This window comes from Balaenoptera ricei, chromosome 21, assembly GCF_028023285.1.
Source record: "Balaenoptera ricei isolate mBalRic1 chromosome 21, mBalRic1.hap2, whole genome shotgun sequence".
Classification (NCBI taxonomy): Eukaryota; Metazoa; Chordata; class Mammalia; order Artiodactyla; family Balaenopteridae; genus Balaenoptera; species Balaenoptera ricei.
Genome location: NC_082659.1, coordinates 32,431,523 through 32,448,638, shown reverse-complemented (window position 1 = coordinate 32,448,638; position 17,116 = coordinate 32,431,523). Strand labels below are relative to the sequence as shown.

The window sequence follows — 17,116 nt, the reverse complement described above, 5'->3', positions numbered from 1 at the left end:
TTGCTACTCCTTTCCCAGCTTCAGGAAAGCAGAGTTGACACTGCGAGATACTAAGGCTCTTGCTGCCGTTGGCTGAAGAGCGCCGTAGGATGCAGACAAATTTTGGTAAAGCTTATTTAAAGGTTTAAAGCTCAGTTTGGGCTCTTTGGAGAATCACTAGCATAGGAAACCCGTTTACCTACACTTTAATTATTAGTAGGTGCCATGCATATTTTCATTGCTGAGTGAGTACTTTCAATCTTTAAATGTTGGCAGCAGCTTTTCCAAGTATGGAAAAAAGCTAATTGAAAACAAATCCAGAATATTTACTGTCTACCTGTAATTTTAGGCTACAAATAAGTTTGTCTTGATTTCTTAACTACTTGGCAACTGTTCAAGTAAATTACTCAGTACTGTTGACCAGAAATCAATATGTCTTTGAAGACCATATCACCATCATGAACATCATCGTATTCGAGATCATTTCTATTTGTTGGGATCTCAAATAACCATTCTCAAATCCAGGGCTAAGAAAATATTATTCGTGATTGTTGGAAATGCACTTGAAGGAAATTTTACACCTTGAATAGAATATGCAAATTTTCTACCCTTGCAATAGTTAAAAACACTTAAATCTTGATATCTGTATAATTGATTTTTTTCTTTTTCCTTTGGCTGCATTGGGTCTTCCTTGCTGCCTGGTGGCTTTCTATGGTTGCTGCGAGCCAGGGCTATTCTTTGTTGCAGTGTGCAGGCTTCTCATTGCAGTGGCTTCTCGTTGTGGAGCATGGGCTCTAGGCCTGCGGGCTTCAGTAGTTGTGGCACGCAGGCTCAGTAGTTGTGGTGCACGGGCTTAGTTGTTCCGCGGCATGTGGGATCTTCCCGGACCAGGGCTCGAACCCATGTCCCCTGCATTGGCAGGCGGATTCTTAACCACTGCACCACCTGGGAAGCCCTGATGTGTCTCTAAAGTACTGAATTGTTTACTTACTCCTTCTGTCTAGGTTCCTATGTTAACTTGTTGAGACAAACACAAATATGGCCTTCTACAGTTATAAAACAGTCTTAGCTATTGCCCGAGCAAGGTAAGCCTTGGAATTCCACCCCCCAATATTTATATAAACTTTATTCTTCTAGTTGGAAAAGATACATGTAAAAGGATAGGCTTAGTACACAATTAAAGTTTTGTTGGTTTTGTGTTGGTTTTTAGAAAGCTGACATTTTAATATATTTAAACTTACCCTAGATTTTCTATATGCTTTAGAACTCAGGCTGAGTAATTTTGTAGAAGTGTGGGAACAGGTAAGATACAAGATGTAATGGCTTTAGAGTGACACCTCTGTAATGAGGCCCTTAGATGTAAAAAGGAGTAAAACTACTGGTAAACAAGCCAATCCTAGGGCATATATACCTGCCCCAGTGAGGTCTGTTATCACTTATTTGTTCCAGAGAATATTCACTGAGAACTTACTGTGTGCCAGATATGTTGTACATTTTCCCTTTTTTTTTTTTTTTTTTATTATTATTTATTTATTTTTGGCTGTGTTGGGTCTTCGTTTCTGTGAGAGGGCTTTCTCTAGTTGCGGCGAGCGGGGGCCACTCTTCATTGCGGTGCGCGGGCCTCTCACTGTCGCGGCCTCTCTTGTTGGCGGAGCACAAGCTCCAGACGCGCAGGCTCAGTAGTTGTAGCTCACGGGCCTAGCTGCTCCGCGGCATGTGGGACCTTCCCAGACCAGGGCTCGAACCCGTGTGCCCTGCATTGGCAGGCAGATTCTCAACCACTGCGCCACCAGGGAAGCCCCATTTTCCCTTTTGGCCATTCAAAAAGTGCTATACTTGGCATGCTTCAAAAATAGTCTGAAAGAATGGAAAAAGCCATCTCTTTGCCAAAAGAAGTCTCTTTGCCAGAAGTTGTCTTTGCCTAGATGGGTCTTATTTTTACTTTCAAACAATCTGATGTGTCAGTTTAGCTGAAGATTGTGAGTTGTCACAAAACTAGAATGTAGAGATCCCTGGCTGGGGAGCCCAATTCCTGTTTTTTTTTGAATTTTATTTATTTTTTTATACAGCAGGTTCTTATTAGTTATCTATTTTATACATATTAGTGTATATATGTCAATCCCAATCTCCCAATTCATCCCACCACCACCTGCCCCCTGCCACTTTCCCCCCTTGGTGTCCATACGTTTGTTCTCTACATCTGTGTCTCTATTTCTGCCCTGCAAACCAGTCCATCTGTATGGGGAGCCCAATTCTAACTCTTATTCCTAACATTCTTTAGGAATCTTAGGTGAAGGGCATTTCAGTAGTAAGTGCCTCTCATTTGAAGGAGTCCCTGGGCACTGCATAGACAAAGCAGTATTGTGTGATTGGTTTATCCCCACAGGGACCATGAAATGTCTCGTTCAAACAATATTCCTATCATCAGTAGAGTAGCTAAAGACACAAGTGTTCCACCTGGTTTATGATAATAGAGACAAAACTTTCAAACATAACCCGGGGTAAAAGAATGTTTGCTTTTTAAATCAATAGTCACAGAGTTTCTAACTTGTAATACGGCAATTATCCTTAGGAATTAACTTATTAATATTTCTCTTAGAGTATATCATTCACCCATAAAGCATACTATCCTTCAACTGGGCTAAACAGTTACATTTCATTCATTCACGAACATAATCTACTTTTAAAATGCAGGCTTAAAAACGATTGTTCTATTTTTACCAGATGAAATATCTATTTCTTTAATTTTTTTTCTTGTAATAGTATGTGCTCAACTCAGAGGATGTTGCTCTTTATTCCAGATTCCCTAGCCATTGTGTCCATCCCACCAGCTCTTCTTACTCCCCATCATTTGCATTTCTTCACTTACCAGATTCCCATTTAAATAAAACATATATGAAGAACTATGGCAGCAAGAAGTACTCCTATCCTACTCAGACAGGCAATAAAGTACTTCACTTAAGGACTAGAGTAATACAAAAGCTGCACACATCTGCTTGCTGGCTGCAGGAGGTCCCGGGTAAACCTCAGCTGGAGCAAACCGCAAAGAAGCCACAGGTGCCAAGCCCTCAGCCAACAGAAGAAACTGGAGTGAAGATTAAGGAAGAAAAGCGATCTTATAGGCAAATAATTATGGATGAACTTAAATATTATCACAATGGATTCTGTTTGCTTTGGATTGACACCAAAGTTGCTGCCAGAATGGTTTGGAGGCTGTTGCATGGACAGGTGCTGACCAGACGAGAGAGACGAAGGGTAGGGCAAGAGTCACATTTGCAAAAGAAAATGGAAAGTTAAAATGAACTATTTGGAACCAACTTTTAAGTTCCACTTCAAGTTCATCTTAAAAATCCCAGAGTAGGAATAGTAACTCATGGTGAGAACCAGAATTTCTTACTTGTCTGCAACTGACTTGCTGTACAACTTCAGGCAGGGTCCTTAAAATTTGTGTATATTTGTCCATGGAATGGTTATAATTGTGTTTTCTAATTTCTCCAAGGAGTTGAGAGGCTTCAAGTTTGATCTGTGCATCTGGAGTAGAAACTGCTGTTAATATATTAAGTATACGCATTTGAAAAAGCAATTTTAACAGATACCATGTTATTAAAGTACAGACCCCTAACTTAGATGAAAGCTCAGAGACACCAATAACATGTTTTGATTGTCATAGATTTCACTGAAGATATCCCATAAATATTACTTCAGAGCTATGGTACAGAGGAAACTCCGGCCTTTCCATTTTATATACAGCTGCAGAAAATCTGTCTTGGGTTTTTTAACACTTTAAGAACCAAGGCAGGCTTTTGTTTTTGTTTTTGGCGTGTCCTAAAATAATGACTATTTGCATATGCATTTGATTCTTTAGCTGTTGAGAACGTGTGCTGATTTATTCCTCCTGCTTCCATTTATGGTGTTCATCACTGTCTCCTTCATGGAATTCTTATTGCCAGCGTTTCTGAAACTCTTCCCAGAGATGTTGCCATCAACTTTTGAAAGTGAATCCAAAAAGGTATGTAGGATTTTAAACTTTTTAAAAAATTAATAGATTTTGTTTTTTAGAGCAGTTTTTAGGTTTACAGAAAAATTGAGCAGAAAGTACAGAGGGTCCCCAGATACCTCCCTCCCCCCTGTTATTTCCCCCATTATTAGCATCTTGCATTCGTGTGGTACACTTGGTACAATCGAAGGACCAATATCTATATATCAGTATTAATTAAATCTCATACTTTACATTAGGGTCCACTCTTTGTGTTGTATAGTTCGATGGGTTTTGAAAAAAAAAAATAATGTCATGTATCCGCTATCACAGTATCATACAGAATAGTTTCCCTGCCCTAAAAATCCCCTGTGCTCCACCTTTTGGTCCCTCTTCCCTCTTCTCCTAACCCGGGGCAATCACTGATCTTTTTACTCTCTCTATAGTTCTGCTTTTTCCAAAATGTCATGTAGTTGGAATCATACAGTGTGTAACTTTCTCAGACTGCCTTCTTTCATTTAGAAGATGCATTTAAGGTTCCTCCATGTCTTTTCCTGGCTCATTTCTTTCTAACACTGCATAATATTCCATCATACGGATGTACCACCATTTATCCATTCATCTATTTGAAAGACATCTTAGTTGCTTCCAGTTTTTGGCAATTATCAGTAAAGCTGTTGTAAATACTCATGTGCAGGTTTTTTTTTTATAGATTTATTTATTTTATTTATTTACTTTTGGCTGTGTTGGGTCTTCGTTGCTGCGCGCCGGCTTTCTCTAGCTGTGGCGAGTGGGGGCTACTCTTCATTGCGGTGCGCGGGCTTCTCATTGCAGTGGCTTCTCTTGTTGCGGAGCCCGGGCTCTAGGCACGCCGTCTTCGGTAGTTGCGGCACGTGGGCTCAGTAGTTGTTGCTCACGGGCTCTAGAGTGCAGGCTCAGTAGCTATGGCGCACGGGCTTAGTTGCTCCGTGGCATGTGGGATCTTCCCGGGCCAGGGATCAAACCCATGTCCCCTGCATTGGCAGGTGGATTCTTAACCACTGTGCCACCAGGGAAGCCCCATGTGCAGGTTTTTGTGTGGACATAGGCTTTCAATTCATCTGGGTAAATACCTAGGAGAGCAATTGTTGGATTGTATGGTAAGGCTATGTTTAGTTTCAAGAGAAATAGACAAGCTGTCTTCTAAAGTAGCTGTACCGTTTTGCATTCCCACCAGCAAGCAATGAAAGTTCCTGTGGCTTCATCAGCATTTAGTCCTGTCGGTGCTTTGACTATTAGTTATTCTAATTGGTGTGTAGTGGTATCTCATTGTTATTTTAATTTGCAATTCTCTAATAACACATGACATTGAGCATCTTTTCACATGCTTATTTGCCATCTGTGTATCTTCTTTGGGGAGGTGTCTGTTCAAATCTTTTGCCCACTTTTTAATTGGGGTGTTTTCTTTTTGTTGAGTTTTAAGGGTTCTTAGTATATTTTGGGTACAAGTTCTTTATCAGATATGTGTTTTGCACATATTTTCTCCCAGTCATAACTGTGTCTTTTTCAGAGCAAATCTTTTTAATTTTAATGAAGTACAACTTATCAATTTTTTTCTTTCTTGGATCATGCTTTTGGTGTTGTATCTAAAAACTCACTGCCAAACCCAAGGTCACCTATATTTTTCTCCTGTGTTTTCTTCTAGGAGCTTTATTGTTTTGAGTTTTACATTTTGAGTTAATTTTGGTGACAGGTGTAACATGAGTGTCAAGATTATTATTTTTTTTTTTGGCCTGTGGATATCCAGTTTTTCTAGCATCATTTGCTGAAAAAAACTATCCCTTCTCCACTCAATTTTAACTTTTTACCATTAAAAAATAAAGAAAACAAAAATCACCTGTTACTGCAGTGACTAGTTGAACAGTAGGCATGATTTATTCAGCCAAGCAGACCATTTAGTGCTTGTGAGTAGTCCCTGGGAAGAGGGTGTCCTCCTCTGATGGTCACTGTGAAGGTGAAGGGCTGGACAACCGAGGCAGCCCCTGCATCTTCTCCATCTGTGCCACTCTCCCAGACAGATGGATGAAGGCGTGGACACAACACTAGCAGAGGACAAAGAGGGCAACTTTTAAAGCAGACCAGGAAATGTTTCACGGAAGAGGTGACCGTGGACCTGAGACTTTAAGAGTAGTAGAATTTTACCACACTGTTTGAAAGGCACTCTGGATAGAAGGAATAGCACTAAAGATGGCTTAACAGTGTAAAAGAGTATGCCAATCAGAGACCACTGACTGATTCTTTGTGGTTGGAGCAGGGAGTACAAGGGGATGGATGGGAGAAGATGAGACAAATGTGATGTGTTGGGGTCAGGTTGGAAAGCATCTACCACCCTAAGGAATTTAGACTTTGACAGTGGTGAGTAATGGAAGGTGTATGTAAGCGGGGGGTGAGAAAAACAGTAATCTCTATTTTAGATCAATCTAAATAATCTAATCAACAATGATTAGAGCTGTATTTTAGAAAAACAAGTTGCTGGCAGGAAGGATTAAAGAGGGCAGAGCCAAGTGAGGAAAATCAGCCGGAATGTTATTGCAGCAGCACAAGAGAGAGATGAAAAAGCCGGAATTATGAAAGTTGCATCAGGAGTAAAAACTTGAAGATAGATTTGAGGGACTTCCCTGGTGGTCTAGTGGGTAAGACTCCACGCTCCCAATGCAGGGGGCCTGGGTTCTATCCCTGGTCAGGGAACTAGGTCCCACATGCATGCTGCAACGAAGATCCCGAGTGCCACAACGAAGACCAGGCGCAGCCAAAGTAAATAAATAAATACATAAAATATAATAATAATAATAATAAATAAAATAAAATTTCTTAAAAAAAAAAGAAGATAGATTTGAGACAGATTTAAGGGGTAGAATCAAACTGCAATATTTAACTGCCTGGCAGTGGTTTAGTTTACTTACATTTAAAGTAAACAGGATCTAGAATTAATACCATAGGATTCCAAGGAAGGCATTAGTGAATGCAGGAAGATGGGGGGAATGAGGAAGTGATTTATCTAAATATTCCTCTTTCCTCAGCACTGCTCATTCCCCAGACATACATATATACACATCATGGCCACAGTTTTAGAAAATACTGTCTTCTTTGCTTTGTTCCATGAACAGAGGGGGAGCACACGAGAGTGAGCGTGAGTGTGCCAGCTTTCTACTCACACCAGGTCACAGGATCATGCGCTTCTCTTTCATGGTACTTATCTGGTATGCTTTTACATTAATTTGTGGAATTACTGGATTATCATTAGTCAATAATGGTTGTCTCTCCCATTAGACTAGAAGTTCCATGAGGGAAGGAATTCTTATTTGTTTTTGCTCATTTTATCCCAGCACCTAACACACAGTGGATGCTCAATAAATAAATGGATGGATGGATACAGATGAATGAAATGGATGGCTAAATGGGTTTTAATGATGGTATTGCCATTGTGTAATTTTGGGGGGCTGATTCTTTTAAGATCTTTCTAAGAAAATCAATGATTGCTGTGATTGGCTGGTCATTAGAATCTCTTGGGCAACTTAAGGCGGAAATGTATGTATATATATATGTATATATATATATATATATACACATAATATATATATGTGTGTGTGTGTGTGTGTATGTACTATACACACACACACACACACACACATATATATTCCTGTTCCTCTCTACCCACCCTGATCATGGTTATTTTGAAAATACTACCACACTGCATCTGTGATAATGAATGAGGATTTAGAAATACTGGTCAACATAGTGTCTTAAGAGTATACATTTAATTCTCTTTTATATAGTGCTTTGTTCATATCTGTTATAGCACTTAACTCATTGTCATATAATTGATTCTTTCTGTTTTCTTCTTAACCTGTAAGCTACTTTAGCATAGAGTTAATTTCCTAGTTTTCTTTAGTTTGTGGCCCAAGCAAAATCTGGGGCCACTCACACTAGGGGTTGACTTGACCAACGGCCTAGATGGCTTGCACCAGGTTAAGAGACAGTATGTATCTATTCTAAACAGTGACAAAGGCTTCCATTGAGGGGACATTTTGGATCTATCAAATATTTATGATCATTGTATCAATGAAAAATAAAAGGTAAGATTAAGGAGACAAGCTGCAAATCAAGGCTACTTTTTAATTTGCTCTGGTTATCACAAAGCGCCTTCAGTTAGGTCTGAAAATAATATTCATACGTGAAATAGGGATGACCGACAACAAAGCCACAGTTATTTTTCTCTCATCTTTATCTACCAAGTTGTAATCACGAAGAATTAACTTTGATTAACTTTTTCCTCTTCTATTATGAAGGAAGAAAAACAGAAAAAGAAAATGGCTGCAAAGTTGGAACTAGCAGAATTCCTTCAAGAAACGATTGCAGAAATGGCAAGGAGGAACGGGGTGCAGCTGGGGGATGCCTCCACCCAGTTCTCAGCCTACATCAAACAGGTGTCCGTCTTTTATATAAAACCAGGCAACATATCATCATGGAGCTTCCAACTTGTTTATAATCTCTGAATTTGCAAATATCTAAGTTACAGAGATACAATATTGCAAACATTTATGGGAGTCTGCAGAAAAACCTATCTTAAAGCCATCAGTGTGTTGAAGATGTTGATAACTTCTTGGAAAGAACAGGAGAATGAGACTCAAACTTCTGAACTGCTCCTAATTTTTCAGTTGATTTAGGCTGACTTCCCACAGATTTTTTTTTTAACTCCCCTTTGTAACACAGGGCCCACATCCACTTCCAGACAGAAGACACAATCCATAAATGCTTTGGCGTCTTTCGAATAGTCTACAGGGAAGATTCAGTTAAGTAGGAAGCACGTTTTAATCAGCCCCTTCGTCCCACTACCTAGGTCCAGACAGGCCACAAGCCCAGCACAAAGGAGATAGTTCGCTTTTCCAAACTCTTTGAGGATGAGCTGACCCTGGAGCACCTCGATTGATCTCAGCTGGTGGCCCTCTGCAAACTGCTGGAACTGCAGTCCTTCGGAACCAACAATCTGCTCCTCTTCCAGCTCCTGATGAAGCTGAAGTCTAGTCTATAAAAGCAGATGATGAAGTCAGAGCTGAACTACAGCTGTAGGGAGCTAGCCAGACCTTGGGGACTGTCTTAGGGTGGCTTTGTGACAAAGTGCAGTGTCTTCTGTTAGGTCTGCTCAGGGGCTGGTTCTGGCAGAATGAGTGGTTTAAACCAGGGTCCCCAACCCCCGGGGCCACGGACCAGTACTGGCCTGTGGCCTGTTAGGAACCGGGCCGCACAGCAGGAGGTGAGCGGCGGGTGAGAGAGCAAAGCTTCATCTGCTGCACCCCCCATCTCTCTCATTATCATCTGAATCATCGCCTCCTCACCCGGCCACCCCCGCCTCCGTGGACAAGTTGTCTTCCACGAAACTGGTCTGGTACCAAAGAGGTTGGGGACCACTGATTTAAACAACCACTGACAACCCGGACCTTGATTACTCACTTTAGGAGTTGTCTGTCGTATTCTTTAGAAGGCCCTTGTAAGCAGTTAGTAGTTCGGATGTCTTAGCTGGGACTAATCTAAAGCAGCGAGGGTCCGCTGGGAAGGCGCAGCAACCCAGTGGATCCCAGAGAACAGTAGATTCCACTGCCAAGGACAGTGCTCGACCCCCTGTACCTCCCCTCTGCTTCTCCCCACGGAGCTGGGTGAGCCGGCCTGGTGAGAAGGGGTGGCAAAGGATGATGCAGGGAGGGAAGGCAGGACCTCGACATCTTCTGGAAGAAAAGGGCACCATTTGGCCTATAACTACTAATTAGAGTCCTTAAAAAGTGGGAAGAATGTTTCTTGAATCTGAATCAGCTGCTTTAAAAGCATTCTGCCTGAGGGAGCAGGATTCCCAGAACTGACAAGGCAGGATCCCATCGGCCCCATTTAGATGTTTAGTGGTTGCTTTTAGAACTTTGGAAAAAACAATACTGGTCCCAGAAGTACCACAGTTTGGGGTCATACCAAGCAGAAACTGTGTTAAGTTGTTTACTGAGGGAGTTTTGCAGACCAGGGAGTTGGGGCCGTTCCTGGGGTAGGGGAGGACCACCACCGGGACGTGCAACAAATGGTACATTGAAAGCTTTTCAAGTGGAATATTTTTCTATGAGTCTTAAAGCTGCCGCGAAAGGGAAGTGGAGTAGAGCTGTCACAACCAGGCGAAAGGCAACGCAAGAGGGGAAAGAATTCCCTTGGGGACAGGCAGTTGAGGCGTTGTGTCAACTTCTCTGATATTATTAATACCTGTTGGCGGGATTCCCTTCATGTCAACCGCTGCACCTCGAGGTCACCTTGCTTTATTAAGTGCCTGGCCTTTGCAGCAGTCAGCGCGGGGGACAAAGTGGGAAAGCGGCAGATTCTGCGTTTCCCTCGATTTGTTGGAATTAGGTAAAATTGGAACCAAAGGATCCAATACCATTCCTTACATTTGTTTCAGGTGATTGCCAAGGAAGGGGTGAGTGCTCTGAGCGTGTCAGAGCTGCAAGCGGCCTGCAGGGCCCGGGGGATGCGCTCACTGGGTCTCACTGCGGAGCAGCTGAAGCAGCAGCTCACAGAGGCAAAAGTAGCAGCTTTACTGGACCCTCTTCCCCGGAACTCTCTCCCCTGCCATCTGCAGACCTTGTTTTGTGATTTCTGCTTTGCCATCTTACCTAATTTGCCTTGTTTAGTTGAGCCGTTGGCGGCTGAAGTAGCTGGATTAATTAATTTATTTTTTAAATTAATTAATTAATTTATTTTTGACTGCGTTGGGTCTTCGTTGCAGTGCATGGGCTTCTCATTGCGGTGGCTTCTCTTGTGGCGGAGCACGGGCTCTAGGCGTGCGGGCTTCAGTAGTTGTGGCAGGCGGGCTCAGTAGTTGTGGCTCGCAGGCTCTAGAGCACAGGCTCAGCAGTTGTGGCGCACAGGCTTAGTTGCTCCGCGGCACGTGGGATCTTCCCGGACCAGGGCTCGAACCCGTGTCCCCTGCATTGGCAGGCGGGTTCTTAACCACTGCACCACCAGGGAAGCCCTGGATTTATTTTTGACAGAGACGCGGTAGGTACTCTATTAAAGAGTTCTCTGTTGCTGCTAACCAACCACCACAAGGTAGGGGCTCAAAGCAGCACCCATTATAGGCTCACGGTTCTGCAGGTCAGAAGTGCAGGCTGTTTTCCTTTCCAGAGGCTGTGTGGGAGACTCCCCTTCCAAGCTCATTCAGTTTGTTGGCTGAATTTAGTTCCCTGCAGCTGTGGAGTGAGGTCCCTGTTTCCTCACTGGCTCCCAACCCAAGGCTACTCTCAGCCCCGGAGGCCCCTCCACCTGCGTGAACTTCTCACATGACGTCTAGCAGCAGATTTAAGGTCTCACGTGATTAGGTAAGACCTACCTGGATAATCTTCCTATTTTAAGGTCAACTGACTTGGGACTTGAATTATATCTGCAAAATCCCTTCATGGCAGCACCTAGATTAGCGTTTAATTGAATAACTGGGAGAAGGTGTGGGTACACGAGGGACTGGAAATCTTGGGACCACCTTCGAATTGTACCTCCTCTGGGTATTGTAAGGGCCTGGGCAAAAGCTCTGATAGAAGGCCTGTCATCCGTGTGAATCCATTTGGAGCCACCTTGCCGGTGGCTCAGCTGGGGTTGCTTTCCCTGTGTGTGCCCCAAACCAGGGTCAAGTGTTAGCTTTGTAACAGATTTCCCCTCAAATAACAGATTTTAACTGAGTGTCAATGCTTCACCACAAAGGAATAACTCCTATTACAATCCTCATTCCTGTAACTGTATAAAGTGCTATGGAGTGTACACAAATTATCTGGGAATAGGTGCCACTGTTGTGACTTTGAACCCCGTCAGGTAGTTATTTCCTCTTCCATGTCGGACCTGCTCCGGTTGGAAGGTGAGCATGTTGTCAAGAGGTACTTAAACATCATTTATTTCCTGAACATAGAGTATTAAGTGACTTCATACTGTCAAATTGCTTTCTTGAAAGGATGTATCATTTTACAATACACTTCAAGGGGGTGAGAATACTAATCCAACCATACAATATTCAGCACTCTGTATTGTTATTCCAAAAATCCTATGCTAGGATACGGCTGACATTTCACAGAAAGGAAAAGCTAAAAATGGTAAACCTAGGAAACATCTTAACTTCATAAAAAGATAAATTAAAACTGTGCAATTTGGGAATTCCCTGGTGGTCCAGTGGTTAGGACTCCACACTTTCACTGCTGAGGGCCAGGGTTTAATCCCTAGTCGGGGAACTAAGATCCCACAAGCCACACGGTGCAGCCAAAAACAAACAAACAAACATACAAAAAACTATGAGATTCCACATTCACCTGTTATGTTGGGAAAGATCAGAGTCTGGTGACACACCGTGTTGGAGAGGATGTGAGGAGAGAGGCACTCATGCATTGCTGGTAAAATCCTCCATGGAGGTTTGGCAATAGCTTTCAAATTTTAAAAATGCATTTACTTTGCCCTAGAAATTTCACTTCTAGGAATTTATCCTATATTCTTGCACATGTGCAAAATGATATATCTACAAGGTTATCCACTGTAGCACCATTTATGATAGCAAAAGATGGAAAACTGTAGAATAATCAAATTATGGCATTTCTGTACAATGGATTCCTTTACAGACGTTTAAAAAGGCGGCAGCTCTACATCATCTGGTATGAATCCATTTCCAAGATATTTCAGAAAGCAAAGGACAAAACAGTGTGTATATGTCACCCTTGGTGTAAGGATAAACATATAAATATCTATTTTATATGCACAGAATATCTCTGGAATATTGTATCAGGAACTGTTATCAGTGGTTGCTTCCAGGGAGGGAAATAGGGTAGCTACAGAATAGGGTAGAAGGCAGGCTTATTTTTATTGATTAGATTTTATTTACCTTTTGAATTTTGTCTCTTGTGCATGTATTATATCTATTTATATACACATACATATACATATATACATTTAAAGTTTGACCATTTGGTACTTGAAAACTTACATCTCATTCTAATGTTAATTTCTTTGGTTATGAACAAGGCTGATGTATTCTTTCACATTATCTACTTCATACTGAAGAGAAGATACTTAGCTACTTTGATCCACAACTGGTTTGAGAGTTTAACTGAACCTCCCTCTCAGACTCTGAGGGGCTGCAGGGCCCAAGCACTGGTGCAGAAGCCAGGAGACGTGTCCCTGTTCTTGTTCTGCCCTTAGTACTCAGCGTGCGCCTGGGGGGCTGTAAAACCAGGGAAGAGTAGATGACTGTGGGTCCAGCTCTCACATCCTGTGATTGTCATGTTTCATCCTCCCCCCATTCTCCAGTGGCAGGACCTCCACCTGAAGGAGAATGTCCCTCCTTCTCTTTTGCTTCTGTCCCGAACCTTCTACCTGATAGACGTGAAGCCAAAGCCAATTGAGATACCACTCAGTGGGGAGGTAAGTCCTGGGTCGGTGGGGAATCCGGACCCCATGACTGGGGCCTCTCCGCAAACCTCCATTTCCCCTTACAGTCAGAGTAGGCATTTCTTTTGGCATATCTTGGAATTTGGCCCAAGTGGCTTTAAAAATCTTTTTAAAATTCCTTTAAAAAATGAAAATCACTCAAACCACCTCTAGCTATGTAGCTGTTACTATCTTTAGGAGTCTTATTGATTTAGGAGTCTTATTAGGAGTCCGGTTTATTCTTTCTCCTTAAGTATCTAGTGTTTTTTAGCAGGTTTTTTTTTTTTTTCCCCACCATTCTTTCTCCCTTGAGACTGAATGGTTCCTGTTCTTTCATGTCTATTTCATTTGTCCAGATTCCTATTAATTGTTTTAAGGGTTTTTTTTGATGTGGACCATTTTGAAAGTCTTTATTGAATTTGTTACAATATTGTTTCTGTTTTATGTTTTGTTTTTTTGGCTGTGAGGCCGTGTGGGATCTCAGCTCCCTGACCAGGGATTGAACCCGCAGCCCCCTTCACTGGAAGGGGGAGTCTTAACCACTGGACCACCAGGGAAGTCCCCAGATTTCTATTACTTTTTAAGCAGTGAATGGCCAATCTAGAATATAAACAATTTTTTTGTCTTCCTTCAACTCTTTTCCTTAATCATTTTTTTATTGCCTTTAACTCAGCAGTCTTTTTTTCTCCTGGTGTTTTACTGAAGAACCCAGGACTGGCCCATCTTGCTCTGGGTCCATCAGAAAGGGCCTCTCGCTTCCCTGCTTTGTGGCTTCATGTCTGACTCCGAACATGTATCAATGATAGAAGACGCTGCACATGTGACTGAGCAGATTGAGGTAAGTACTTTGGAGTGAGGACCAGTCATTTTAAATCTCGGTTATGCTATTGACTCTTTGGGCAAGCCAACAAAAATGATACAACGTCTAGCATGAAAAATGTACTTCAGTAGTTTTGGACCTGATTCATAAATGTGACTTCTGAAAGGGAAGTGAGATGAGGGTCTTGGAAGAGGTAGGGCCTAATCATATTTCAGTATGCTTTGGATGTGCTCAAGTGATATTTGAAGAATAAAACTAACACGTGAGGATCCTAATCTTCAATAAAGCTTGTGGAGGACAGCCAAAAAAATAAAAAATAAATAATAATAATGTACTTCAGGAAACACCATCTTACTTTCCCTTTCCATATTTCCAGAGACTAATCTGGATTTGGGCTTTGTCCAGAAGGATTCTAGGGGAGACTAGGAGCAATTCTGGAACATAAACCATGTTCTAATAGGCTGCTGGGTTCTTACATTTTCTCTGAGACAGACCAGCTATTTGTCATTTTTAGACTGCCCTTCAGTAGCAAAGAAATTTTGGAGTAGCAAAATGTCCTAGAGCTAAATTTGAGTTTCAGAATTATTCTAGAGGAGCATAAACTCTTGATCCACATGTTGCTTTCTGGAATGGTTAATAAAGACCTAAGAATTAAGGACAAGCTCCTAGGCATTTTATTGTTGTTGTTGTTTTTTTTTTTTTTTTTAAACAGACTTTTTTTTTTTTTTTTTAAGGAACTCCTTTATTTATTTATTTATTTATTTATTTATTTTTGGCTGTGTTGGGTCTTCGTTTCTGTGCGAGGGCTTTCTCTAGCTGTGGCAAGTGGGGGCCACTCTTCATCGCGGTGCGCGGGCCTCTCACTATCCCGGCCTCTCTTGTTGCGGAGCACAGGCTCCAGACGCGCAGGCTCAGTAGTTGTGGCTCACGGGCTTAATTGCTCCGCGGCATGTGGGATCTTCCCAGACCAGGGCTCGAACACATGTCCCCTGCATTGGCAGGCAGATTCTCAACCACTGCGCCACCAGGGAAGCTCTGTTGTTGTTTTTTTAAATCCATGCTTTTAAAGTTCTATTCTCCATATATACAAAATGAAAACAAGTAGCATACTAGGTTCAGTAGAGAATTGAGAGACATCAAACTGAATATACTATAGTTTTGGATATACGTAGCCCTTTTCCCTCCAAAGTACCTTAAGAAATTACTTACTTCCAAAGAGCAGTGATATATTTACTTTTCAAATCTAATTAATGTAATTGTTGAAGACAGATTAGCTAGCTCTTCTAAAATACCACTCCCTCCCTCCATTTTCCTGGTGTTGCAGGGGCATCTATTAGCCAGCACCTACCATTTGAATAAGTCAGACAAGTTTATCACTTATTATTAGACACCAAAAATGATAAAGATGTCACTTTTGACTAAGTTATATCAATGCTATTAGAAACTGATGGGTAAATGAGAAATGGCAACTTTTGTGTTTTTTTTTTTTTTTGAGAGTGAGAACAGGATCAGAACTGGCAAATCAGTAGCTTGTTAATAACAGGATTTTAAGTATCAGAATCTAATTAGAGTGCAACTTTTGTATCTAGGGTGCCCAAAACTCAAAAGATAAATAATACTAAGTTGCTATTTCAGGGACATGTACTTCATATGTTACTCATAAAGGAAGTCAGGGATTTAGTGGAAAGCAAACTGTGCTGGAAAGTACTGACTACAGTAGAAGTGCTTCTGAGTTTCAGGAAGAACAGAAGGCTTAGCTTATATAAAACATTTCTCTCCCTAGGCTCCCAAGATGGATATTCCCGTGGGATCACCCACTTCCTCTGAATCTAAAGAGAACATGGTGGGGTTAGCACTTCAAGTGAAGGGAACTAAGGTTAGACAATTACTTTCATTTGCTTTAAGTGAAAATAACAAGAAGTTAATTTCTCTTATTTTTCACCGCCTGAATGAAACTGAATTTCAATACAGTGGTGTTCTTTAATACGGATTTTTTTTTGGTACTGCTTGATCTGTTTCTAAGAAAGTCCAACATCTGGCTATATGTATTTAGGTTCCAGATTTTGCCTGTTGAGTCCAGTGCCAGATGTGAAGTAGCTGTTTCAAGCTCCTGGTGGTCATGGCAGGGTGACTGTAGATCCAATATACCTTTTGCTGTAAGTCAGTAACCCAACTCTCAGCTCTGATGTTTAAGGATGAAGAACTGATACAGCTGCCACCAGCTACATCAAAGCCTATTTCATTACCTAAAGGATCCATCGCTGCTGCTAAAGAAGCTGTAAGTTTCTAAAAAAAGAAAACCCTTTCCCTCTAGTTACTTTTAAGGGCAGTGAGAATCTAGAATTATAACTGTTGCAAAACACCGCACCCTGTCTCTGTGTCTTCCAAACAGGAAGCTGTAGGCTGAACTTTAGTCATCTTTATAACCACTGTATTTTTTTAAAACTCCATGACCCAAAAGTGAAACAAACAAACAAAAATCAACAAATGCAATTGTGGATCAGACCTAAACATGTTAAGTCTAGAAGCTAATTACAATATAGGCAGATTCTTATTTTCTGTTGCGCCAGATGGAAATAGTTCCCATATGTTGTGTATTTCGCACAGGCTTCAGATGTCAGGAAATACTAGCAGGAAAGCAAGTTAAATCTTAGGAGAAGTGCATGTAAATAAGAAATTACTTATCTATCCACTTTTCCCATTTGGGGGCGAGAGCAGAAAGCCTGCCGCAGTAAACAGTAGGGGTCACGGGAGAGTTGAGCTGTGGAGTGGCTCTGCTGAGTCCTGAGGACCAAAGAGAGAACCAATGAACTCCCAGATGTTTAGGCCTTGTTTGCATGTCATCTTTCCCACTGCGACCAGTCCCTAAAATC

At 41.6% G+C, this 17,116-nt stretch overlaps 1 protein-coding gene across 1 annotated transcript; it reads left to right on the top strand.

The window, feature by feature from the left end:
• Positions 1–1,017: 1,017 nt before the first annotated feature.
• Positions 1,018–16,650, top strand: LETM2 (leucine zipper and EF-hand containing transmembrane protein 2). Its single transcript, XM_059909424.1, is given in 11 exon segments — positions 1,018–1,064; positions 2,781–3,234; positions 3,845–3,988; positions 8,284–8,421; positions 8,835–9,018; positions 10,312–10,328; positions 10,425–10,544; positions 13,304–13,417; positions 16,027–16,119; positions 16,438–16,521; positions 16,636–16,650. Coding segments are annotated over 11 exon segments (1,410 nt in total).
• Positions 16,651–17,116: the final 466 nt, after the last annotated feature.